At 46.8% G+C, this 27,580-nt stretch overlaps 1 protein-coding gene across 2 annotated transcripts in view; it reads right to left on the bottom strand.

Annotated features, from left to right (window-relative positions):
• GPR107 (G protein-coupled receptor 107) overlaps window positions 1–27,034 on the bottom strand; it is a 70,775-nt gene extending 43,741 nt beyond the window's left edge. The window contains exons 1-6 of one of the 2 annotated variants that reach the window (XM_047071035.1): window positions 26,681–27,034; window positions 4,600–4,722; window positions 4,223–4,273; window positions 3,889–3,968; window positions 2,993–3,132; window positions 299–336 (exon numbers count right to left, since the gene is read on the bottom strand). In XM_047071035.1, the coding sequence (XP_046926991.1) occupies window positions 299–336; window positions 2,993–3,132; window positions 3,889–3,968; window positions 4,223–4,273; window positions 4,600–4,722; window positions 26,681–26,821 (573 nt within the window). In that variant the 5' untranslated portion in view covers window positions 26,822–27,034. The remainder of the gene's footprint in view (window positions 1–298; window positions 337–2,992; window positions 3,133–3,888; window positions 3,969–4,222; window positions 4,274–4,599; window positions 4,723–26,680) is intronic. The other variant, XM_047071025.1, reaches the window with a different exon arrangement.
• Between the last annotated feature and the right edge of the window lie 546 nt (window positions 27,035–27,580).

Raw genomic sequence — 27,580 nt, 5'->3', positions numbered from 1 at the left:
GACCTATATTATCTAAGATCCCCCTCTCTGCTCAAGGCACACCTTCTATTTCCCACAGGCCGGGGCCCGGCACCTGTCATGCTTATTCTTCCAGTGTAGTAACAGCTGTCCCGACAGAGAGCAACGCCCCGTGGAGTAGGCACGCGCACCTATGTGTACCTGCTTGTGTATGTCTATACATTCATACCCACATTCGTATCCCCACATACAGTCACTTACATATACATACAGCCACACACATATACACACAGCTACAAATATACGCAGAAAAGCTGAGCAGTGGGTAGTCAGTTCTTACCTTGGAATCTACCGTGCTTCTTTTAGACTTTCCACCGTCTAGAAGCAGAAACATTTAAAAGATGTTACTGCATGATTCAGCTCTTAGATATATTACAGATCACGTTATGAGGCTCTAGCTTGTCTAGTATCAAATAAATCAAACAAACAAGGTGAGGCCGTATGCTATCTTGTAGAATGCCAACTCCTCAGATTCTAAAACGATTCTTCAATTGCAGAAGCAGCAAATTGGAGCTTATAAATGCTCTCTTTTTAATTTTTTTTAAGGTTTATTTAGTGTTGAGAGACACAGAGAGCACGAGTAGGGGAGGAGGAGAGAGAGAGGGAGACACAGGATCCGAAGCAGGCTCCAGGCTCCGAGCCGTCAGCACAGAGCCCGACGCGGGGCTCGAACTCACAAACCGCGAGATCATGACCTGAGCCGAAGTCGGCCCCTTAACCGACTGAGCCACCCAGGCGCCCCTTAAATGCTAACAAAGGATAACATTCAGTCCCAACAGGGAAACTCATCTCTGAATAATCTAGTGTATGTTATTGCCAGAGATGCCACACGGAGTGACCTTCCTCATTTTCTAAGTAATCACATTTAAAAACAAATCGTTGTTTCAAAATATGTACACACAGGGCACCTGGGTGGCTCTTGATTTTGGCTTAGGTCACGATCTCATGGTTCCTGAGTTCCAGCCCCACATCAGGCTCTGTGCTGACAGCGTGGAGCCTGCTTGGGGATCTTCTCTCTCTCCCTCTCTCTCTCTGTCCCTCCCCTGTTTCTGCATGCACACACTCTCTCCCTCTCAAAATAAATAAACAACAACAAAATATGTGTGTGTGTGTGTATATATATACATATACATGTATATACACGTATGTATGTATTTATATATACATATATACGTATATATGTATACATACGTATATATACATACGTATATATGTATATATGTACATATATATGTATATATACACACACACATACGTATATGTATACATATACACGTATATATATATACACACACACATATGTATATATGTGTGTGTGTATGACATCTATTTACACATATGGAAAAATTCATAGCAAATAACAGTAGCATAATTGATGCTTTTTCCCGACAGCAGGGAGTGTTAAGATTGCTAATGGCTTCTTTCATGGAACAGAGAGGGCATCCGGGCCTTGTTTTTATTTAAGATATCTTCATGGGGAAGACAGGATCTCAACCTCGCTATAGGGAGAGTTTCAAAATAAAAGTAGGGAAAGGATACTTTCCGTGCAGCGAATGTGTACGTGAGCATGAGAAACCAGCACAAGGAGGAAATGGTACGCAGACACTAAACTGCACCATCACGCAAAGGTAACGTTTCTGTATGTCTTTTAATTGGGATTAGAGTTTTGACACACTGAGAAAAAAAAGTGTCAATAATAAAGAGTAAGTTCTCTTTAAGAACTAAACTATCAGATAAACCTGACAGTTAATAAAAGAGGCAATAAATATAAACTGGTTAATCAACATATGGAGGAAAAGTGCAACCTCAGTAGTTAAGAGTAAATACCCAAACAGGAGTCCTTTTTGCCTTTTACTTTGGGTCTAAAACAAACAAACACACACCAAAATCCCAGTCCTGGCTAGGACAAGGTGATGTGGGCACTATTCTTACATATTTTCCAAAAGGAGTATCAATTCATACAACTCATTTGGAAAGGAGCTGAAAATAGTACCAATGTTCTCTCAGTACTCATATCCTTTGAACCGAATATTCCAGTTCAGGGAACCCATCCTAAAGAAAGTTCTAGAAATGACCAAAGTTCTACAATAAAGAACCTCCAGTGCAGCAATATTTATAATAGCATGACAATGGAAATACGTCTCCTTAAGGGGAAAGCTTGAGCAAGTTACAGTATCCATATAATGGGATGGCTGGTAAGAATGAACTATCTTAAAGTTGAGTGAACAGGGATGCTTAGGAAATTACAAACATGACTATGACTTTTAAACATCGGGGGCGCCTGGGTGGCTCAGTCGGTTAAGCCTCCGACTTTGGCTCAGGTCACAATCTCACGGTTCGTGGGTTCGAGTCCTGCATTGGGCTCTGTGCGACTGCTCAGAGCCTGGAGTCTGCTTCAGATTGTGTCTCCCTCTCTCTCTGGCCCTCCCCTGCTTGCACTCTGTCTCTCTCAAAAATGAATAAACATTAAAAGAATTTTTACAAGAAATAAAAATCAAATGTTCTAGACCCACCCAGGAAACAGCTCAGAAGAAAACAGAAATATGGGGGCACCTAAATGGCTCAGTCGGTTAAGCCTCTAACTTCAGCTCAGGTCATGATCTCACAGTTCCTGAGTTCGAACCCCGCAGTGGGCTCTGGGCTGGTGCATAGCCTGCTTGGGTTTTTCTCTCTCTCTGCCCCTTCCTCACTTGTGTAAGGGCTCTCTCTCACTCTCTCAAAAATAAACTTAAAAAAAAAAAAAAGAGAAGAAAAAGAAAACAGAAATACTAAAATTCTAACACAAGGTCAGAGAAATTACTGTTCTGTTTCTCCTTTCCCCCAGTTTCCACCTTTTTCTTTGAGGGTTATTTATTTTTGGACAACCTCCAAAATAAAATAATGCTGTGACTGTGTGTGGTTTTTACCTGGGGACGAAGAAGAATCTTTCAAGCAGGGTGGTAAAGAAAATGCTGTTCTCCACCTTATAGTTTACCTTGTTTCTGCTGAGTCTGGTTGCCCACTGGAACAGGGTCAACACCAGGCTCCTGGCTCTGGCCAAGGACTTTCTCATCCTTGCTGAAGATGATCTTTGGTAGCTGGGTACCAGCGTCTGGTGGAGATCTTACTCTCACCCTAAATTCAAATAAGAGAAAAGTAAACAAGTTCAAAGGAATGCTAGGGCCCTTTGAGTGCCCTGTGTTACACACTGTCCCGGGGTCTAAACCCATCATCTCAGGTAGGCCTTACGAGGTCCCTGACGTGGATTCTACTGTCTGCTTTGTACACCTGCTGAAATGGGGGCTCGGGGAGGTTAATAACTTGCCCAAGAGTGGTGAGGCCGGAAGCAGCCGGGCGAGGACCTGACATTCTCACTCCGAAGCTTACATTCCTAGCGACCACACGGCTCTGATGAACGTATTTTCCCCCTTAGTGTCTAAAATGTGTTCAACGAATTGGCGCACAAGGGAAGTGGAGCGAGGGGTAAAAAACCAAGTAAGATGTTAAAGGGAACTCTGGGAGGGCTTGTGAGGGGCAGTGGGCACTATGCGTGGCCTGCCGAACGTGCATTCCCTCCCTTCTCCCCGCTCAGCAGACCCCGTCCTGCCAAGGAGCCAACGGTTGCCTGAAGCCTTCCCTCCTCTTCTCTAAGTCACCCATTTCTCCGCCCTACTTCCTCTCTATATTGCCATGACCACGTGTATTGCCGTTGGGTCTCCATCATTAATCTGCACGTTTCTCGGGGGCGGCGCCTCTGTCCCCCTCATCATGTTCTTGACGTCCTGCCTTCGGCCCAGTATCTGGTAGACGCTCCGCGAATGTCAGCTTAGCTACCCAACTCCCCCTAAGTCTCCTCTAGGATGGGACTGAAAGAACACTGCAATTACTTACTCGCTTCTGGAGATGTCTAGGATTAGAAGGGTGACGGAGATGGACTTTTTTTTTAAAATACAGTAATTCACATCTTCATCCTGAGAAAGGAAGCCCCGGGGGTACATCATCTCATTCACTCACGTCAGAATAAGAACAGAAAGTTTTCAGGACCAAGGCAAGCAAGTGACCCGTGCTCCGCCCCAGACCACACAGCTGTGGGTGCTCAGAGAGGCCAGGGACTCAAAGCAGCCCCCACCGCCAGGAACACAGCACTGACAAAAGCAGGAGGCTCCCACCCAGCGCCTTGGGCTCAAAGTGATGAGGGGAACCGGGTCATGCAAGGGATGCTCACCAGGTAGGAAGAAAACCCGTCATTCTTTGTACGGTCCAGGCTGAATCCAATCTAAGAGGGGGAGGAAAGGACAGAGGTTAGTGTCCACACAGTGCTTTGGCATCCACACCTTTCTTACTCAAGGAGCAGAAAAGGTGATTCTTTGGCCTAGCCTTCTCTTGGTCTTCTGAGCATTCATTTTGTAAGAAGCAACCCCAGTTACGAAAAATTATTCAAGAATTACAACTTAAGTGTTAAAAAATAAAACTATCTGATGCCCACCCCCCAAGTTTAATTTTCTCTACATTGGGATACTTCATATTTAAGTGGGGGGGGGTGAAGCTCTCATCTACACAACAGAAACGGGTAAAGCCCTTGACCTCCTGGAAGGCACTTACGGTTGTGTCCTTGTCTGTGGCTCCTTCAGGTTCATTCACTGAAAGGCTACTGACATTAACCACCATGTACCCGTCCTTGAAGAATCCAAAGGTGTTCAGATGAACCTTATGCCTCACATCGTCCTAGAAAGATTTGCCGTGGTGGAATTAGTCAAAGGGAGAAGTTAACTTGATTTATTTAACCTATTTATTGCTTGAAAAACTACAGTATCTAGCTAGCTAGCTCACGTTTCCGTATACTTGGCAATATACACAATACATATACCTTCCTGCTCCAAAAGCTGAAGCAGACTCATCAGAAATTCAAAAGATAGCAACAGTTTTGCAGAAAGAGGCATACAATAGATTCAATTCATCCCCGTGCATTTGTAAGGGCCCCAGGGGCAGACTTGGTGGTCAAGCGGAATGTGACTCCCCGGGAAGGAAGAACAATGTTTTAGTCATCCTCACAAGCTTCCCGCTAGCACAAGGCCTGGCATCAGGAGGCACTCAAAACATGATGGGGGAGGGGAGGGGGGAGGGGAAAAGTGGCCAAAGGTGCTCCGAGAATACACTCATTTATATAAATCTTCCTATGAGAGTTTTATGCACCTACCTGGCTCCTCCCACTGCGGGACGATGAAGGACACCTGACATTATTTTTCTGACCTACGATACAATTTTTTAACATCTGCATCTAAAATGATGTACACACGATGGGGTTTCAGGAAACAAAGCCTTATGCAGCAGGAATCCAGGCACTAGCCGGGTGGAGGGCGATGTCTCGGACACAGGACAGCCCTGAGATCTGCTGAAACTGCGACACGTGGGCAGGTGCTACCACGGCCGCCTGAAGCCATCTCAAAGTTGGGATTCCAATCTCAACCAAGTCCATACATTTTAAGGCCAAAAGAACAAAAGCTCTAGGGAATACTTCTAGAACGGAGGCTCCATGAAGACAGTGCATATTGGGTAAGTCAGGAGTTTTATGTTGAGAATCACGTGCCTAAATCTGGGCACCTTCAGAAGCTAACAGTTATTAATTAGGAAGCTTCTAGATGCAAGGCACTAAGCCGAGCACTTTTCTAAATCCTGCATTTGGTTCTCCCTCCAATCTGCACAGTCCTTTTTGCTACCGTTTGCTTCTGGCTCATGTTTTTTAATTCTACCCTTTGTTCCTTCCAGTTTTAAACATAAACTACGTTACAATCCACTGAGATGCTCTGGGGGCTCTAATTCTGCTTCCGGTGTTCTCTGTTGGCTTTCACAGCCGGCTCTTTCTTCGCGTGAGTGCTAATTTTCTCTCTAGACTTGGGTCTCCCGGACATCAGAGGGAGTCTAAAATCGCAAACCCCAAAGGCCTCGGAGGAGAGGCTGTGGATCAGTCTGCAGCATTCAAATCATAAACTGGGGGCGCCTGGGTGGCTGGGTCGGTTGAACGTCGGACTTCGGCTCGGGTCAAGATCTTGCCATTCGTGAGTTCGGGCCCCGCGTCGGGCTCTGTGCTGACGGCTCGGAGCCTGGAGCCCGCTTTGGATTCTGTGTCTCCCTCTCTCTGCCCCTCCCCTGCTTGCACTCTCTCAAAGATAAATAAACATTAACATTTTTTTTTTTTAAATCATAAACTGTAACCCCCTACACGATAGCTAAAACACTTACTTTACTGCCATTAGGAGGGTTATGTTTCCTAGCCCACTCACCAATTCAAGGACTATAGCTCTGAGGGTCCTATAATATTAGGGGCTAAGGAGAGGGACACAGCTCCAGCCACACCCTGACCACCCCACCCCCACCGTCTTTTTTTTTTTTTGGCCTCTAGGAATTTCCCTAATTTTCCTAGGAGCCAGCTGTGCATTTAGAGAACGTCGCTGGACTCCCACTCCCGGGTGGGACAGAGTAGCCTGCAGCACACGGGAACTCCCAGGGAGGACAAGAGAAGCAGAGAAGATAGTAGAAGTCATCCGCTGGAAGGCTCGACCACAAAACCCCAAATGCCAAAGCTCACATCCTTTTTCAGGATTCTAAGAGAATGATGTGAGTGCCTCTTTTCCCAATGCTCCCGAAGGCACAAGACTAGCACAGTCCTAGATGCACAGGAGAGAAATCAATTCAACTCCCTATGACGGACGCCTCAGGACACTGCGGTTTCAGGCTCTGGCAGGATCCCCAGAGACAGAATGAATAAACAAATTCCTGCCCCGAGCGGAGCCTCACAACAGAACTCTAAGCTAAACGAGCCTTATCGAGGCAGGCCGCCGTAGGTACGATCCATTCAAACACAGGGCAATTGTCTACGGGAATAGAGTCAGGTGAGGGGGATCCTTGGGAGGAAGAGACTTCAGTGGCTACAGGAGGGGGTCGGAAGGAGCTTCCGGAAGTGCTTGGTGACACTCTTGTGGTTGCACAAGTGTGTTTATTTACGTTGTGGAAATTCACCAGGTTATGAGCCAATAATGACTATTTTTTAGCATGTGTATTATACACGAAGGTTTAAGTCCTACAAGTATGCTTGTTTTAATTTATCCAGCATTTAGATGCTACGTGGCAAAATGGAAGCCTGGTTTAAAAAAAAAAAAAATGCTAGGGGCGCCTGGGTGGCACAGTCGGTTAGGCGTCCGACTTCAGCCAGGTCACGATCTCGCGGTCCGGGAGTTCGAGCCCCGCGTCGGGCTCTGGGCTGATGGCTCAGAGCCTGGAGCCTGTTTCCGATTCTGTGTCTCCCTCTCTCTCTGCCCCTCCCCCATTCATGCTCTGTCTCTCTCTGTCCCAAAAATAAAATAAACGTTGGAAAAAAAAATTAAAAAAAAAAAATGCTTAACTCATTCAGTCCACCAAAGATATTTTCTGCGTATTTGGGGGAAAATGTTTCAACAGCAAGCTTAGAACAGTTGTTTTTCTATTTTTTTTTTAATTTTTTTTTTTAACGTTTATTTATTTTTGAGACAGAGAGAGACAGAGCATGAGTGGGGGAGGGTCAGAGAGAGAGGGAGACACAGAATCCGAAACAGGCTCCAGGCTCTGAGCTGTCAGCACAGAGCCCGACGCGGGGCTCGAACTCACGGACCGCACGGACCGCGAGATCATGACCTGAGCCGAAGTCGGACGCTTAACCGACTGAGCCACCCAGGCGCCCCTGTTTTTCTATTTAAACATTACATTCCTTTATTGTTTTTTCTCACTTTTATATTAGCATTTCACTTGATAAAACACTGCCACAAAATACATGTTTTTGAATAATTTTATTTTTGCTTTTTATTTAGAGAGAGAGCGTGCGTGTGCATGCGCGAGTGGAAGAGGGCCAGAGGGAGGGAGGGAGGGAGAGAGAGCATCCCAAGCGGGCTCGCTATCAGCGCAGAGCCTAACACGTGGCTCGATTCCATGAACCGCGAGATCGTGACCTGAGCCGAAATCAAGAGCCGGACGCTTAACCGACTGAACCAGCCAGGTGCCCCTCCATTATTTTTAAAATTATGGTAAAAATACACAAATCATCATATTTAACATACACCACGGCTACTTATAATGCAGAAACCACATTTTGAGAAATACTCCTCTAAAATCTCCAAGTTTCCTTTTAAACATTCGTAACAGCATCATAAGCTCCACATTTTCCACACCTTTCAAGAAACGGGTTACGGGCCGAGGGCTTTCCCAGGGCATCCCATCCTCACCCAGCCCAGTGTAATTCAGAGCGGCAGCTCCACGGTAGAAACGCAGACACAGGTTCGGGGGTGAAATCGTGGCCCAAGACAACAGAGACGATCAGTGGTAAAGCTGGGATTGCAACACAGATCTGACGGGAAAGCCATTTTCACCCTACTGCCTCCCAATATGCAAAGGTAATCACGACATGATATTAAATGCAAACTGGACAACCTAGAAGAAATGGACAAATTCCTAAAAACACACAACTTCCCAAGGCTGACTCCTAAAGAAAGAGAAAATCTGAACAAACTAACAATGAGTAAGGAGACCAATCAAACAGGAAAAAGAGTTGAGGCCAAATTAACAGCCACCCCTCTCAACTTCTTCCCAAAAAACCGAAGAGGCAGGAGCATGTCCAAAGCCATTTTACAAGGCCAGCTTTATCCTGAAACCAAAGCCATATAAGGACACTACAAGACAAGAACAGTAGAGGCCAATATCCCTGATGAACGCAGACGAGAAACTCCGTAACACGATACGACCAAACTGAACTCAACAGCACATGGAAGGATCATACGCCACGATCAAGCGGGATTCACCCCCAGGATGCAAGGATGGCTGAATATATGCAAATCAATAAATGTGATACGTCACAGTAACAAAATGAAGGGAGAAACAAATCCTATGATCACCTCAATAAACGCAGAAAAAGTAGTCAACAAAAATACAACATCATTTCATGATAAAGACTCTCAACAAATCAGGTACAGAAGGAACGCACCGCAGTATAATACAGGCCGTATAAATGACAAGCCCAGAGCTAACATCATCCTTAACAGGGAAAAGCGGAAGATTTGTCCTCTAAGCTCGGGAACAAAATAAGGTTCCCCACTGTTACCATGCTTATTCAACACAGTACTGGCAGTCCTGGCCAGAGCAATCAGGCGTGAAAAACAAGTAACAGGCATCGAACTACAAAGGAAGATGTAAAACTGTCACTATTTACAGATGACATGCTATTTTATATAGAAAACAGTAAGCTTCCACTGTTAGAACTAATATGTGAATTCCTTAAAGCTGCAGAATACAAAAATCAATAGCACTGAGGTGGCTCAGTTGGTCAAGCATCTGACTCTTGGTTTCGGCTCAGGTCACGATCTCATGGTTCGTGCATTGGAGCCCCGCATCGGGCTCTGTGCTGGCATCTCGGAGCCTACTTGGGATGCTCGGGGTCTCTCTCTCTCTCTCTCTCTCTCTCTCTCTGCCCCTCCCCCACTCATACTGTCTCTGTCTCTCTCAAAATAAATAAACTTAAAAAAAAAATCAGTGGCATCTCCATACACTAGCAACAAAGCATCTGAGAGAGAAAAAAAAATTTACAATAGCATCAAAAGCAATAAAATACTTAGGCATAAGTTTAACAAAGGAAGTGAGCGATCTATATATACCCTGAAAACCATAAAAACAATCATGAGAGAAATTGAAGACAGAAATAAATGCAAAAATCATCTGTGTTCATGGATCGGAAGACTTACTATTGTAAAAATGTCAATACTATCCAAAGCAACTTGCACATTCAATGTCAACCCTACTAAAGTGCCAACGGCATTTTTCATAGAAATAGACCAAACAACCCCAAACTCCTACGGGACCACAGAAGACCCCAAATAACCAAAGCACTCTTGAGTAGAACAAAGCTGGAGGCATCACACTGCCTGGTTTCAAAGTCTATTACGAAGCCACAGTGATCAAAACAGTGCGACGCTGGCATGAAAACAGAGGCCGATGGAACAGGACACAAAGGGCCCAGAAATAAGTCCACACATGTATGTCCAACTGATCTCTGACAAAGCGGAGGACAGTCTCCACTGCAAATGGCGCTGGGAAAACTAGATCTCTTCATGCACGAGAATAAACCGGACGCTTTCTCACTCCATGCACACACATCAGTTCAAAATGGACTGAAGACTCAAACGTAAGATTATAAACCGTGAAACTACTAGTAGAAGAAAACATAAGAAAAAACTTCTTGACGCTGGTCTGGGCAATGACTTTTTGGGTAAAACCCAAAGCACAGGCAACCAAAAAACCAGCAAGAACAGACAAATGGGGGTTGCATCAAACTGAGAAGCTTCTGCACAGGAAAGAAAACGAGAGAGTGAAGAGACAACATTTTGAAGGGAGAGAAAATATTGGCAAATCATGTATCTGATACCGGGCTAATACCCAAAATACATGAGGATCTCAGACAACTCAACAGCAAAAGAAAAAAACCCAAAAAACCCGAATAACATGACTTAAAAATGGGCAAAGGATCGGGGCGCCTGGGGGGGCTCCATCAGTTAAGTGTCCGACTTCGGCTCAGGTCATGATCTCACGGTCCTGAGTTTGAGCCCCACATCGGGCTCCGTGCCAACAGCTCGGAGCCTGGAGCCCGCTTCAGATTCGGTGTCTCCCTCTCTCTCTGCCCCTCCCCTGCTCATGCTCTGTCTCTCTCTGTCTCAAAAATAAATAAACATTAAAAAAAAATTTAAAAAAACACAAAGAAAATTAAAAATAAAAAAAGTGTTCAGTATTACCATTTGCCAGTATCATCTGTACGACCTGCACCTAACCTAACCCCCATCTCTAAGTTATCGCGTCGCTGTGTCAAATAAGGTGTGTGTGGAAGGCATTGCGCAAACCCTATTTTACTATACAAACCATAGACACATGGACACTTTGAAACTGGAAGGAACCAGGAAGGTCATCCATTCTAATTGTTCATTCAACTTCATTTGATTCGATGCAGTGTAAATAAACCAACATTCACATGATACCACTAATGGCTGAGGCCCCAAACGTGAAAAATACTCAGTCCCAGAAAAAACGGCCAATAGTAGGTTCTGAGTGCAGAGGGATACAAAAAACGCTCCTTCCAGACCTGGGTACTCTGGGACAAATGCCCCATCTGTTCCATAACTCCTATGCCAGAGTGCTCCAGCCAGCGTCTGGGGAGGAGGTAGGAGTGAGTCAGAATCGTCACATTTCTCCCTCCAGACACTCTCCTAGGAGGAGCAGCGAGGTCAGTCTGACTGGATGAGGAAGCAAAAAGGAGACGCGGGGCGGGTGCCAGAATAGGGTGAGAATGACAATATCAGACACAAAGAAGATTTAATTACATTTTCAACAACCACACTTTTTTTTTTTTTTTGGTAAGATTTTTAAGGTAAGCTCTACACCCAACATGGGGCTCGAACTCGCAACCCTGAGATCAAGAGTCTCGTGCTCCAACTAAGGCAGCCAGAAGCACCCGCCCCCATTAATTCTGTTAGCACTGACACAGCAGTAATGTCTGTTTCCCCAAGGATTTCAGAGACTGCAAACACCTGACCTTGTAGCCAGTACTATGCTAAGAGCTTTATCTACCACCACTCATTTTTTTTTAGGTTTATCTGTTCATTTTGAAAGAGAGAGAGAGAGTGAGCATGGAGGGAGGGGCAGAGAATCGCAAGCAGGCCTCCACTGTCAGCACAGAGCCTGACACAGGGCTCGATCCCACAAACCCTGAAATTATGACCTGAGCCGAAACCAAGAGTCAGATACTCAACCAACTGAGCCACCCGGGCACCCCTACCGCCACTCATTCTTATCGCAACACTACAAGGCAGGTGTTATTATGTCCATTTTATAGATGAGGAAATAGAGGCTCAGAGTGGTAAAACTTGCTTAAAATCATGACGTCAGTAGGCAACAGAGCCAGTATTCAAACTCAGGTTTGTTTAAACCCCAACCTATGGTTTTAGCCACCTCATACTTATTACAACCAACCAACCAGTCTATCTTTTGTTTGTTTTGCATTTTTTATTATAGGAAACTTCAAACCATCGACTCACGGTCCACTTTGTTCTTCTGTACTTCTCCTCACCCCCAATCTCATCTAAATAGGATCTCACTCCAATCAATAGACTGGATTCAACAGAATCAAATCCTAGATGTGCTATCATTTCATCCATTAACATTTCAGTGTATGTTTCATGAGAACGTCTTTAAAAAACATAACCATGATAATATGGCATATTCGTAACCACAATAAACTGCTTATCAAGTTAGGTAAACAAGACTGTTCATCCACGAGACGTTTACAGGAACATAAAACACAGGACTGTTCTCAGGTACTTATCTCTACGGCTGGTTGTAAACTCCTGCTCTCCTAGTCGACTTTTATTATCTGAAATCAGTGGAAACACAATTACAATCTCCAAGGCACTAATGCAAATAAGGACCTAAGCATTACTCTGATGACAATGATGAAGAAACAATCTAAAAAACGGGTAGTTAATTTGTTACAGAGGATCCAATTAGAGAAAATGTGGCACCGGCCGATTATTCTGAGTTATTTCAGATTATTCTAAATGAGTTGTCTCTATTTTCAATAAACTGCTTGTAAAATTAAAACTTCATCGTATCACTATCAAAGTTCTAAACCAAAACTTTACCCAAAAAGTACACTTTAAAATGTGCGGTTTCAGGGGCGCCTGGGTGGCGCAGTTGGTTAAGCGTCCGACTTCAGCCAGGTCACGATCTCGCGGTCCGGGAGTTCGAGCCCCGCGTCGGGCTCTGGGCTGATGGCTCAGAGCCTGGAGCCTGTTTCCGATTCTGTGTCTCCCTCTCTCTCTGCCCCTCCCCCGTTCATGCTCTGTCTCTCTCTGTCGCAAAAATAAATAAACGTTGAAAAAAAAAATTTTTTTTTAAAAATAAAAAAAAATAAAAATAAAAAAAAATAAAATGTGCGGTTTCAGGGCATGATTATGGATGCGTACGTTTCCCCTCTTCTTCCTGTTTGCTGTTTGCAGACACCTTTATTTTTACCACCACAAAAGTTTTCCTCGCATTTAAGAGTATATACGCGCCGAGAAGTAAACTCGTATTGAAATAAGTTTTCCTAAAATTTCTGGTTTACAGAGAAAGTCTGAAACTAAAAGACCATAAACACGCTTGAGAGCCTGAACGTCACCAAGAGTCAACACAAAATGGCACCTTTCTCTTATCAGGTTGGTAGAAGTTAAGACCTACAACGTGATGCCTTGTGATGTATGTGTGCAAATGAACACCAAACACTTACACGCCACTTGGCGGTAGTGTGAACTGACAGAACCTTGTCCATACAGGGCTCTTTGGAACCTTCCATTTAAAGTAATCCCATGCCTAGGAATCTACCCCCACAGAAATACTAGAGCTGAAACATAAAGATATTTCTACAAGAATATTCAAAGCAGCTCTGTTTGCAATAGCTAAAATCAAGCAGTCAAAATGCAGTATAAATTTCTGTCAACAAACAAATGATTTCTATCAATTCTGAGTCCTCTTTACAATGAAGAATTATCATAGTGGTTAAAAAGAAGGATGCAGGCCCGCGTATACCAACATTTGAAAAAAGACTGCAAGAGAGGGGCTCTTGGCTGGCTTATTCAGTAGAGCAAACACTTGATCTCAGGGTCGTGAGTTCAAGCCTCCTGTTGGGCAGGGAGCCTACATACATACATACATACATACATACATACATACATAATAAATAAATAAATAAATAAATAAATAAATAAAGCGAGCCTGTAATATAATAAAGAAAGAGATGGGGTGCCCAGGTGGTTCAGTTGGTTAAGAGTCTGACTCTTGATTTTGGCTCAGGTCATGGTCCTCGGGTCGTGAGATCAAGCCCTGCATGGGGCTCCGGGCTAAGCGTGGAAACCTGCTTGGGATTCTTTCTCTCCCTCTCTCTGCCTGCACCCCCCCCACCCCCCGCAAATAAATAAGTAAACACTAAAAAAAAAAAAAAAAAAGAAAGAGACAAGGCGATTCGTTGAACAGGCACTGCCCTAGGCTGTGAGAATGGAGCACTGAGTGAGGTGAACAGAAAGTCCTGCCTTGTTGAGCTTCCAGTCCAGTGGAGAGAGGAGACGAGAACACACGCACTGTGAAGGCCACGGTCTATCAGTCCGTGAGGAGTGCACCAGCAAACAGCACCGGGTGGGGGGCAGGGCAGGCCACTTGGAGGAAGGTGGTCCTGGAGAGCTTCACTGAGAAGGCACCGTAGTGAGGGCACAGGCCATGTAGACGTCAGCGGGAAGGATGTTCTGGACCTTGGCACGGAGCTCGGTGGACTGAGGACAACAAGACACCGCTGTGGCTGGACTTTGGCTTAGAAGTCACCAAAAGGCAGGGCGCCTGGGTGGCGCAGTCAGTTGGGCATCTGACTTTTGACTTCAGCTCGGCTCATGATCTCGCGGTTCATGAGAGTTCGAGCCCCGCATCGGGCTCTGTGTTGACAGCATGGAGCCTGTTGGGGATTCTTTCTCCCCCCTCTCTTTCTGCCTCTCCCCTACTCGTGCTATCTCAAAGTAAATACATTTCTAAAAAGTAAAAAAAAAACTTTTTTTTTAAATGTTTATTCACTTTTTGAGAGACAGAGACAGAGTGTGAGCAGGGCAGGGGCAGAGAGAGAGAGAGGGAGACACAGAATCCCAAGCAGGCTCCAGGCTCTGTGCTGACAGCAGAGAGCCCAACGCGGGGCTTGAGCCCACAAACCGTGAGATCATGACCAGACTGAGCCACCCAGGAGCCCCCTGACCTTAGATTTTTATAAAGTGTGATTATGCCAAAAAAAAAAAAAAAAAAAAAGAAAGAAAAGAAAAGAAAAAAAAGAAACCTACAAGTGGGGAAGGTGCAGACGAAGATCTTTAAAGTTATGTAGAAAAATGTGGAAGGACACATGGAGGGTGAGAGTGGTTAAGTCTGAGGAACCCGCCCACAAGGATGGGGAGAAGAGAGGACTCTTCACCACGCCCGTTGTCCTCGTGTTAGACAAGCTTTTGGATCAGCAAAAAGGAGAAGGTCACCTGTCACATGCTAAAAACTATTTCCCTCTTTCAAATGCTTTACGAAAGGTAATTGTAACTTGAGCTGTTCTGATGTGTACTTACCCAAATGAAAATCTGGTTTTCTATAAACTATGCCTCCGAAAATGAGGCGTTATATTCAAAAAATCATTTTTATTTTACCTTTGAGTGAGATTTAGGATCGTTTTTACAATCAAATGTAACTTTTAAAAATTATAAATGACAGGGGTGCCTGGCTGGCTCAGCTGGTAGAGTGTGCGACTCTTGATCTTGGGGGTGTGAGTACGAGCCTCGTGTTGGGTGTGGAGCCTACTTAAAATTTAAAAACAACTGTTTTAATTAATAATATATTTTTAAAAATATAAAAATTTCCCCTACATTAGGGAAAAAAAGAGCCAAAGCCAAAGGAAAAAAAGGTACCTCAATTTCACCAATGTGTGAAAACCATTCAGAATTTGGAGATTTTCCTCTAATCTATTTTAATGGAATTTAATGTCCTGTTACTTCACTAGTTCACTGGTTTTTAAAATTGTTTTCAGTTTAGTTATTAGAGGGAGACAGAGCAAGTCAGCACGTGCAAGGACGGAGGGACAGAGAGAGAGAGAGAGAGAGAGAGAGAGAGAGACAGAATCCTAAGCAGGCTCTCAACGGTCAGCACAGAACCCGGCACAGGGCTCGATCTCACGAACCGTGAGATCATGACCTGAGCTGAAATCAAGAGTCGGACGCTTAGCCAACTGAGCCACCCAGGCGCCCCGCAGAACAGAGTTATTGCAAAAGACTAGAACTCAGAGTCAGATGAAAGAAATGCGGGAAGGAAGGGGCGCAAAGTTTCCCCACCACTCCCCCCTCACCCCCACATGCCTGCCACCCCGGAAGCTCCTCACCTACTTTACCATCAGTTATTGTGAATTATAAAGCCTGTACGTGGTCAGAGAAAACATAAGCGAACCGTGTAGAAAAGCAGCCGCAACCTTACCACTCAGGGATAAGTCATAATAACGGTTCGGGGTTTTCCTTTTGATCTAAGAAAATGTCAAACACGTACTTCAGATATCAAAGCTCTGAACCGGTACTCCGCAACCAAATACCATGTTAGAGGAGCGCCTGGCTGGCTCGGTTGGAAGAGGCGCAACTCCTGGTCTTGGGGCGGAGAGTTTGAGCCTCACACTGGGTGTAGAGGTTACTAAAAATAAACAAATCAACTGGGTCTCATGGTTTGTGAGTTCGAGCTCTACATCGGGGCTCGCTGCTGTCAGCGTGGAGCCCGCTTCAAATCTTCTGTGTGTGTGTGTGTGTGTGTGTGTGTGTCTACACACACACACGTCAGAAAGGTATAAGCACAGCCACAATGTATAATCTTGCTGTTTGGTGGCATCCATAACAAGATAAGGCGTGTAGGACTGAGCACTCACAAGCCCACCACCCAGGTTCAGGGAATTTCTACTTTAAAAAAAAAAATTTTTTTTTAATGTTTGTTTATTTTTGAGAGAGAGACAAAGCGCAAACAAGGGAGGGGCAGGCTCCAGGCTCTGAGCAGTCGAACCCATGATCCACGAGATCATGACCTGAGCAGAAGTTGGACACTCAACCGACTGAGCCACCCAGGCGACCCAGAGAACTTCTGCTTTTACAAACATGGCAACGATACCTTTTCTAGCAACAAGTGTTCACTTGAGAAAAACTGGGACACAGAAATGCACTCATTCCGTCATTCGACAAACGCCTGCTGAAGCCCCACCGCGTGTCGGGCACTGGGCATCAGCGGTCAGCCGGACAAGCGAGCCTGCGGCCTCCGGGGCCTCCCCATCCTCCTAGTTGTGGAAAAGTAAAAGGAGTAACAACAAATACCCAGTTCCCCCGCTCTCCAGGCTTATTAGATGTCTATGTTGCAGCTGCTTTGGAGTCACAGGAAGGGAGGGTGTGAAGAAGGGAAAATAAAACACTGGTGACAAAGAAAAATGCCTTCGTCCCTCTGTCGAACCCTCGTCCCCTCTCATCCCCCCTCCCTGTGCTCATGAACTGATTGGGTGCCTTCCTGCTCTCCCTCTGAAGGTACTTTTACTACGGGGGAGTCTGGGTGGCTCAGTCGGTTAAGCATCCAACTTCAGCTCAGGTCACAATCTCGTGGTTCGTGGGTTTGAGCCCTGCATCGGGCTCTGTGCTGACAGCTCCGAGCCTGGAGCCTGCTTCCGATTCTGTGTCGCCCTGTCTCTCCGCCCCCCACGTCCCTGCTCATTCTCTGTTTCTGTCTGTCAAAAATAAATAAACGTTTAAAAATTATGAAAAAATAACAGTACCTTTACTAGATATATCCATATCCATAACATCATACAGAATCATTCAGTGTTTTAAAACTTTGGATACACGGTGTCATAACATAGAAGCACATCTGTAACTTGCATTTTCAGACAACACTGTTTTTGAGGACCCATCTGTGTTGATACATTTATCATGCCCCGGGTCCCACTTTACCGGCTTATATTTCACCACACGTACATCACAGGAAGACCGGTCCAGCTTCACGATGGTGCAGAAGGAATACATACGCAGTAGAAACCGGACTTTGAGGTTTGGATTTGGCTCTCTTCCCAGGCTAGAGGTGTGCACGATCCTCTCTCGGGATGCTGGGCGGCGGCAGCGGCTCTCAGGCAGCCCCGCGGTCACAAGCGTAACCGACCCCTACGCGGACGACCGTTCTGTTTGTCGCTTTCAGGACGGTATTCGGTACATTACACGAGGCATTCGGCACTTTGGTATAAAACAGGCTCGTTTTATGAGCCTGTGAGGTGATTCTGCCCAGATGTAGGCGAACGTAAGTGTTCCGGGAGCTGAAGGTGGGCCAGGCTAGGCTCTGATGATCAGGAGGGTAGGCGTATCAAGGCATTTTCAACTTACAGTGGGTTTATCGGGACATGGCTCGATTGTAAGTCGAGGAACATCGGTATATCCATTTCCCCATCCGCGTACACTCAGGGAATTTCCCACCTTTTGCCATCACAATGCTGTCGTGAACATCCCTGTACGTGCCTTCTTACACATATTTGTGCAGAGATCGGGAGTACCTGCGTACGCCCAGGTGTGAACAAGCTGGGACACAGAATGTGCACATTTTCAATTTGCCAGAAACTGCCAAAGGGCTCTCCAAGGTATAGGAGAGCTTCCTCCTTACATCCTCACCGAACCTTGACGTCAGGCATTCCATTTTGCGGACACTAATTCAGCTGCATTTCCTGATACTTCATGAATTTGGGGCACCTGTTTCTTTTTTTTATTAAAAAAAAATTTTTTTTAATGTTTATTTTTGAGAGAGAGAGGCAGAGAGAAAGAGAGACACAGAATCTGAAACAGGAGTGTGCTTCAGATTCTGGGTCTCCCTCTCTTTCCGCCCCTCCCCTGCTCACACACTCAAGCGCTCTCTCTCTCTCTCAAAAACAAATACACATAAAAAAAAAAAGCGACTCATAATCCCTAATGAAAACTACTATTTTGGTGTGCTTTCTCCTTTTTTCCTCCCTGTAACAATAATTGTTTTCTACGGACGATCCCGTTCTTTTGACTAAATATCAGGATATAAGCAGTGTTTTTGCTTTAACTTCCTCAACAATTTCACATTAAATTGTTTTCACATATAAAGCAAGTAGAATAATGATGCTTCAGTTTAGTTGTTCGCATGAACTGAACTTGAGAGGGTAAGTACAGTAACACTTAACTGAGCTAGCTCAAGGGCACCTACCTGGCCACTTCGTTTTAAACAGCTCACCAACTGGCAGTAAGACTGTGTGGGACCGTAAATGTGTTCTATTTGGCTAAAGTGGTGGTTTTTTGTTTTTTAACTTCAGTTAGTTGCTGGCTAATTTCACATAAAAGGCGAAATTTCTAGGTTTTCTTGGGGGCGGGGGGAGAAAACCCACAAGACCCACTATGTCTGGGCCACATTCCAACGCAGCAAAAGCAGAGAAGCAGCCCCCTGTAGAAGGAACAGGTGCCCCTCAGCCGGCCGTGCCCCCCGGGGTCCCCTGGAGCCAGCCTGCTCACAGTATCTAGCTGGCTTCCAGCAGCATCTAAATTGGTGACCTCGGATTAAAACAAACATCACATCTCCAAGGCGAGCAACAGTGCCTTTCAGCAAAAGGCGCCCACAATCAATTTCTCTACTACAGAGAAAAACAAGAATAACGCCATCTACCATCCCCATCCCTTGCCTGCCTACTACCAATGCTAGGAAACATTCCCGTAAGAAGCTTAGTATCTGAATTCTGGGCTCACTGTATTTAGACAGCAACTCACAAAAGGAATGAGGTCCAATTTACTCAAAGAAGCAAAATTGTGACAGCTAAGCACACACGAGAGAAAAACTACAAAAAGCTGAAAGAGAATGCCAAACAAAAACACAGAAACACCGAAATCCGGGGTCTTGGCAATCAGGGCTTTCCTCGGGGACAGTCACTGAGGGCTGCTCACCCAGTGCAAGTGGGAAGACGGGAGGAGCCCTGGTCTTGGGTTCAAATTCTGTCGCCTCCACTTCTGTAACCCAAGTTCTGTTTTCCCAATTTACAAAGTAGGAACGGTAATGTTTACCTCAAAGGGCTGTTATGAGGAGTCAATGAATAAAAACATCCAATATTCGGCCCAGTCTTTGGCTTACGGGGGGTACTTTAATAACAAGTTGCTATCACCACCACTTCAAACTTAGATTCTGTAGAACCCTCATTTCCAAGTGAGCCTAGAACATTTGACACTGGAGCAGTGTCCACCTTCTTGTGAACACGGCAGTCTCACATACTAGAGCCCTGGAGGGACATTGAAGAGGGACATGGGGTGCCCGGGGGGCTCGGTCGGCTGAGCGTCCGACTCATGGTTTCGGCTCAGGTCATGATCCCACGGTTCGTGGGTTCGAGCCCTGTGTCAGGCTCTGTGCTGACGGTGTGGAGCCTGCTTGGGATTCTCTCTCTCCCTCTTTCTGTACCTCCCCTGCTCACTTGCTCTCTCTCTTTCAAAATAAATAACCATTAAAAAAAAAAAAAGATTTATGACAACAATGAATGTGCCAACGGCATCTACCTCAGTGTCACGTTCGTCCCAGCTCCTTCGTGTCTCACTCTGCGTTGCCGCGGACGGGCTGTTGGCTGCCTCGACCAAGCTCTCTGCAACGCTCACAAGGCCCACGTAACGGGTCTGACCTTACACTGCTGTTGCAAGAACACACTGCATCCTTTTCTATACCGTCCTGATCAATACTCTGGACAGACAAGGCTACCCCCATTCATTTTACATACTGACCACAGTTCCGGAGGCTGCCTGGGAAGGGTCTGAGGTTTACCAGGATGGCCCCACCCTGAGATGGGGCATAGCGTGGAGGAGGAAGATGCTCTCTTAATTTCCCAAAACTCTTCAGAAACTCTTGGGGGTGAGGGGGCCTCACAAAGCAGTCTGTGCAGTGGGGCTGTAGCCACTGGCTTAAGGAAGATCCACCACAGAAGGCTAATGCGATCAGGTTCTCGAGTATTTGTACAGAGAGGGACTGGACTTACGTACCGGGGATCACCGCTACGTCAAACTGCCAAAGATGTTCTCTAAAAGTTATTACTCAAAAACAGAGTAATAACGTGGGGCCCCTGGGTGGCTCAGTCAGTTGAGTGTCCAACTTCAGCTCAGGTCACGACCTCATGGCTCGTGGGTTCGAGCCCCGCGTCGGGCTCTGTCCTGACAGCTCAGAGCCTGGGGCCTGCTTCGGATTCTGTTGTCTTCCCCTCTCTCTGCCCCTCCCGTGCTTGCGCTCTGATTCTCTCTCTCTCAAAATAAATAAAAATTAAACACAAACACACACACACACACACAAAGTAATAACACATTGCCACGAAGGTAGAGTTTTGAAGTAAGGTTGCTACATATTGATTACTTTCGAGAGCTGCTGTCAGGATACCCACAGACTGGGCGGCTTAAAACAACAGAAACTTCTACTCCTACAGTTCTGGAGGCTACAAGTCCAAAATCAAGGCCTGGGCATGGCTGTTCTCCCTGGAAAGGCTCTAAGAAAAAAATCCTCCCCGTGTCTTCTGTGCTTCTGGAGGCTGCTGGCAAGCCCTGGAGTTTCCTGGTTTACAGATACCTCACCGCAATCTCTGTTCTATCTTCACATGGCCTTCTTCTTTCTGTGTGTCCCCTCTTCCTGTAAGGACACCAGTCGTGCTGGAATTAGGGCCCATCCTAAGCCAGCATGACCTAATCTTAACCACTCACTTCTGCGAACACCCCATTTCCAGACCAGGCCACATTCTGAGGTTCCAGGTAGATGTTCATTTTGGAGGGACACTTGTCACCGCAGCATACATACCCATCTTCGTAATCATTCACAGTGAAGTGTTTCAGCGCTTACTTACCTGGCCCATGTAGATGTCATCCTTCAAGTAAAGAGGTGAAGGAAAAGAAAACCTGTCGGCTAGTCCAGAGAGTATTTTTTGACCCCTACTTTTTTTCTACAAGTTAAAAAAGTAGTAAACTACATGTGAGGGTGCACGGGGGGGAGACCAAAAAAGAAGAAGAAAAAGAAGAAGCAGCAGCAGCAGCAAAAATGTATAACAGCAGCCGTGGAAGGGGCAGGAAAAGTGGAAAAAAGACAAAAGGGTCACGAGAATTTTCCAGGGCTGTCTTATTAAGAAACTCTACCGATCAAATACTTGATTCTTGCGTGCTAGTATTCTCGGAAGAAAGCAAACCGGCACACGTGCAGTGACAACAGTCAGTGCAAAAGGGCATGTTATGTGCTTATGTGCACACATACCGAGGAACAGATACTCAATAGATCGTTGTACTTAAAAGGGATGAAACCCTGAGCGGCGTGTGTGAGAAACCATTTAAAGGGGCGCCTGGGCGGCTCGAAGGTTAAGCGTGTGACTTCGGCTCAGGTCACGATCGTGCAGTTAGCGAGTTCGAGCCCGCGTCGGGCTCTGTGCTGACAGCTCAGTGCCTGGAACCTGTTTCAGATTCTCTTGATTCCCTCTCGGTCTCTCTGCCCCTCCCCCACGCACTCTCTGGTTCCCCTCGAAAACAAACATTAAAAACAGACAAACAACCAGAAGCCATTTAAAGCATACACTGAAGTTAGGAGGCTAATTAAAAATGCCAGGTACCGGTGTGAAAAGAACCTTCAGACTGTTACAGGCTGTTCCGCGTCGGTGCATGAAAGTCGGCAGGAGAACGTACGAGAAATGAGGGCGGGACGCGGATCAGTCCGTATGTTCGCATCACCCAAGCCCAAACGAATCGGGAACCCTCTGCCTTTTGGCCAGGCCCATGAACCACAGGGCGGCGTGTGCTCAAGCCAAACTGGCGCTTCACTCTGTTGGTCTAACAGGAGGGAAAAGAGTAATTCAGCTACGCAAATGGGTAATTACGCAGGAAGTGCCCTTCACTTGCAAAATATGCCGGTTGGATCATCAGATCCCCAAACTTAATCCTTCTACCACGAATGCGAGTGGGAGGCAGAGGACGTGTGTTTACAGTCCGAGGATAAATACACACGCCGCTCCCGTGTTCCCTGCCCGGCTACGAGGTCGTGTTAACAGGATTATCTCATCTTCCTCCTATGGCCTGTCAGGTGGTGGCACCAGTGTCCACCTTCATAACCTCTGCGAGCAACCTAGGTGTCACCTCCTCCTTCACCTCCACATTTGCCCAGCATTCGCCTTCTCAACGGCTAGTGGTCTGTTCCCTCTTCCCCCTCCTCCCCACAGCGCCCTGCTCTCAGCCCTAATCTTGTACCCAGAGTCATCACTGGCTCCTATCGCTTCCCGTCCTGCCCCCTGATCACGTGCCCACAGAAACCTACCTAAAATGTAAATTTGGTCACTCCCAACCTAAAGAAACTTCAGGGGCGCCTGGGTGGCTCAGTCGGTTGAGCGGCCGACTTCGGCTCAGGTCATGATCTCGCGGTCTGCGAGTTCGAGCCTAGCGACGGGCTCTGGGCTGAAGGCTCGGAGCCTGGAGACTGCTTTAGATTCTGAGTCTCCCTCTCTCTCTGCCCCTCCCCCGCTCATACCCTGTCTCTCTCTCTCTGTCAAATAAACAACAACAAAAAATTTTTTTAAATAAATATTCCATCTGTTCAAAGTTAGGAGTCAGAAAATAAACGTTTAGTGAATAAATGAATGGAAACCACCCATTATCCAGGAAAAGCTAATTTTATCCCGTATCTTAGGTTTATGAAGTCAAGAAGTATTAAAATACTTGAGAAAAATTTCCATCAATAGAGAAGTCTACACTACAACGCAGAATATGGAGGACCGTATCTGTTTTCTTTGCTGGTCTGAAACTTCCATGCCTGGTCAGCCTGGGGGTAGGGATTACGCCTAATACATGTGATCCATGAATGTTTCCTGAGCAAATAAAGGTCTAAGGAACAATACTTGTTTGCACTTCATACACTTTGCCTTGTGTGCCAAATTTGAGAAATATAACCAGATCTACTATACAATAAAACATAAAACTTAAGACAGTCCTACACTTTGACGCCAGACAATGTAAAGATCAAATGCCAAATTGCTATGGTCCGAATGTTTGTTCTCCCCCAAAATTCGTATGTTGAAATCCTAATCCCCAAAGGTAATGGCATTAGCAGGGAGGTACTTATGTCGTGAGGGCTGAGCCTTCATGAATGGGATTAGTGTTCTTGTAAGAGAGACCCCACAGACATCCCTCACCCCTTCCACCGTTAAGGGCACAGTGAGTAGACACCCGCTAGGAACCAGGAAGACGGCCCTCACCAAAGCTAGCACCTTGATCTTGGACTTAGCCTCCAGACCTGTGAGAAATAAATTTATGTTGTGTATGAGCTACCCAGTGTGTGGTATTCTGTTACAGCAGCTTGAAAAGACTAAGACACAAATGAACACAGAGATATAAGCATCGGGCATCGATGGGGCAAACGTGACAGAAAGAAAATCATACACTACGCCTCCCAGTGGAAGCACACAGCGCTAACTATGAAGCGGTCTTGCCAACAGAATCAAACCTGAACATGATCAAGCCTCTACATCCGATTAACAATTTAAAGGATAGTTGAACACTGGCCGCTTCAGTCGGTAGAGCGTGAGACTCTTGATCTTGGGGGTCATGAGTTCAAGCCCCAGGTTTTGCCTAGAGCCTATGGAAGAAGAATGAAGGAATGAAGGACAGGACAGGAGGGGAGGTGAGGGGAGGTGAGGGGAGGGGGGAAGAGGGAGGGGAGGAGAGGGGAGGGGAGGGGAGGAGAGGGGAGGGAAAGAAAGGAAAAAGGAAAGGAGAGAGGAGAGAGGAGAGGAGAGGAGAGGAGAGGAGAGGGGAGAGGAGAGGGGAGAGGGGAGGGGAGAGGGGAGGGGAGGGGAGAGGGGAGGGGAGGGGAGGGGAGAGGGGAGGGGAGGGGAGGGGAGGGGAGGAAGAGGGGCGCCCAATGGTGCAGTCAGTTGAGCATCTGACTCTTGATTTCAGCTCAGGTCATGATCCCAGGGTCGTGGGCTCGAGCCCTGCATCAGGTTCCACACTGAGCATGGAGCTTGCTTAAGATTCCCTTTCTCTCTTTCTCTCTCTCTCCCCCCTCCCCCTCCCTCCGCACCCAATACATAAATAAATAAAATTTTAAAAAGAAAGAAAAGCATAATATGGGATAAGAAAAGTGAATAAAAAATGAAAAGACTCATTTCTAACTTAAAAAAAAAAAGAATGTCAAGAGAGAAGTCATGTGTATGGGGATGGGGCCGAATTAGCTACGGGTTAATGGTTATTGAGGCTGGATGACAGGTACATGGGAGTTCATTCTGGCTGCCATTGATGTCTGTTTGAAATTCTCCATGAATTTTTCTCCATGAAAACTCCATGAAGTTTTCAAACAGATCAATGCATATTTATAATGCTCAGTGACTTCTTCATGTTATTCTTGCCACTCTAGGTCTATATCCTGATCAAGTCTCCTAGTTCATGCCGTCTCAAGCAAAACAAGACCATCTAATGCTGCTGCTCTGAAAGGCTCTCTTCAGGTGATTTCTGTTTCCTCAGGGGAAGAAGTCAGAATATTTATCCAAAGAGGAAAGAAACCACTACAGTATTATTATGGAATAACTACCACAGTACTTACGAATCACGTACACGGATGAAAAACATTAAGTAATTTAGCACAACAGGAAGAAACCCATCAGCAGAATCACACCAATTCGGTTTGCTTCCACCACTGAGGTTAGTGTACGTTTTCACCTATATCAATACCGTCAGTATTTACCCAATGGTGCTGAACACCTGACACTTTAATTCCAAAAATTTTTGATTGGGAACCAAAAGGCACGGTCCACTGCGGCCATTACTAGCTTTGTCTCCAATTTATAACCTGTATCAATTCAGTTCCACCAGTTAATCTAACACCAAGGATCCTGAACCATAAAAGAAAGAATTCTGTAGATCTGGAGTCACAGTCGTAAGCCTGGGGACTAGGGCCTATGGATAATCATCTGGGGCTTATAAAGCCGCAGAAATTCCCCCTGAATGTGTTGTCTACATTTCTACTTGCACTTTTCTGGGGAAAGGTTCTATAGTTTTCAACAGATTCTCAAAAGGAGCCAAGACTCACCTATTTCCCTGCACTTAGGAACCATTTTAACCAGGATAATTTTTACTTAACAAACAGCAAAAGCTGATAACCCAAAGTATGGTGCATGGGTCTGGCCAGGCTTTTTCATCTGGATTCCATACTCTTCAAACTCTACCGTCACAAAATAACAATGCTTCGTGGTATTCAAGTAATGTGTTTTTATAAGACAAAGCTCTTACAATCCCACAACTTCTCAGAAAACTGTACGTTGTGAAAATAATGTACAAGGCTTTGGGTCGTAACGATTTATTTTTCTACTCCTCAGATATATTAACCTGCTGAATCGCCTGGAGGCACGTTTTAGCCTCAGACGACTCTTAGCGGTGAACTGTAAAGTAAGATCATTCTAGGCCTATGTAAGTCTCTTCCCTAGACTGACAGTGACAGGAGCGAGGGGAAGAAAGGGCAGGCCCTCCAATTAGAAACACATTTTTAATGCTGGTCGTGTATTTCAGGCCAGATTTGAAATTCCTTAAAAACAACCATTTGCAACTCCTCCAGGAGATTCCCGCTTTCATCAGTCCAGAGAGCGCCCTACGCCAAACCGGGAAACTGAGGCTAGGGTTTCGCGTCCCTTCAAGGGGCACAAGAGGATGGAAGAGTGGGCACCGCGGACAAGTGAATCGGGGCTAACAGTCGGACAGCTGGTCGCTCTCGGCCGGGAAGCGAGGAAAGTCAGCAAGGGCGGCCTCCTGAGTCCTCGGGGTTACGCCGCAGTTCAGCCCCTTCCCCTCGGCGGCTCAGCTCCCAACCTTCCAGCCCCTTCCAGACGGTCCGAGGACCCCCGCCGTGACCACAGTTCCCCGCAGAACCCTCCCTCGGCAAGAGGCGGCGCCTGGGGCAAGGAGGGGCGGAGGGCCATCGCTCAGAGGCTCCCGCCCACCGTGGGCCAAAGTTGCCCCCGGCCCCGGAGAGCGGCCTCGGCCTCGGCCTCCGCCCCCCGCGCGGCCCTGGCCGGCCTTACCTTGAGCGCCAGGTGGTGGACGCGGCCCAGGCCGGGCTGAGCCAGCAGCTGCAGCAGCCCCAGCAGCGGCAGCAGCCGGAGGCCGGCGGCCAGCGGAGGACGGCGGGAGCCCGAGGGGCCGACTGGCGCCGGGGCGGCCATGTTTGTTCCAGCATCACCAGCCGCTTCCTCTCCCGCCCACTTCCGGGGGCAAAGGGCGGCGGCCCCCGGAAGGGCCTGGAAGCGGGGCTCGGAGGCCGGCCGCCGGGGGCTTGTGGGCCTTGACCTGGAGCGTGCGGCCCGGGAGGTCGCCGGGGGGCTGAGAGCGGCCACCTTGGGGCGATTCAGTTGGCCTCTCCGACGCAGACTCTCTGTTTAGCCGGAAGAGGTGGAGTTTCCCCCTCCCCCCGTGGAGAAGTCTGTGGCGGTTGCCATGGCAAAAGCCCCGGGCAGGAAACCCTCCCCCCGCCCACCCAGGGGCCTCACCTCCGCCCCGCGGAGTTTTGAAAGCCACCTTGGGCCTGCAGGACCGCGGCCGCAGGGGGATCCGGGTCGTCTGCGGGCGGGGAGTCTTACGCTGTGGCCACAGCACCGTGCCCCGCCGATGATCGGCCTGCTTTCGGGAGCGGCGTGGACTCGGTGGAAAATACCAAGTTCCGGGCTTGTCGTAGGGCCCTTGGTTTTGTGGAGGCACCTCACACTAAAGTGTCAGACGAAATGTTTGCAGTGAGACGATTTATTGAGCCCTTATCAGGTGCTTAGGCCTTTTGTGTTGCATTACTGCGTTGAATCCTTGGAGCAGTCTGGTGAGGTAGGAGGTAGGCAGGACCGTTATCCCCACTTTACAGGTAAGCAAACTGAGGCTCTGAGAAATTAAGTCGTTTGTTCCAGGTTGAGCTGAGAATCACACGGAAACTTCCA

This window comes from Lynx rufus, unplaced genomic scaffold (genome assembly GCF_022079265.1).
Source record: "Lynx rufus isolate CCGP_SWC_20201006 ecotype Redwood Valley unplaced genomic scaffold, mLynRuf1.p SCAF_10, whole genome shotgun sequence".
Lineage (NCBI taxonomy): Eukaryota > Metazoa > Chordata > Mammalia > Carnivora > Felidae > Lynx > Lynx rufus.
The sequence above is the reverse complement of the archived record's forward strand: the minus strand, read 5'-3'. Positions and strand labels throughout refer to the sequence as shown.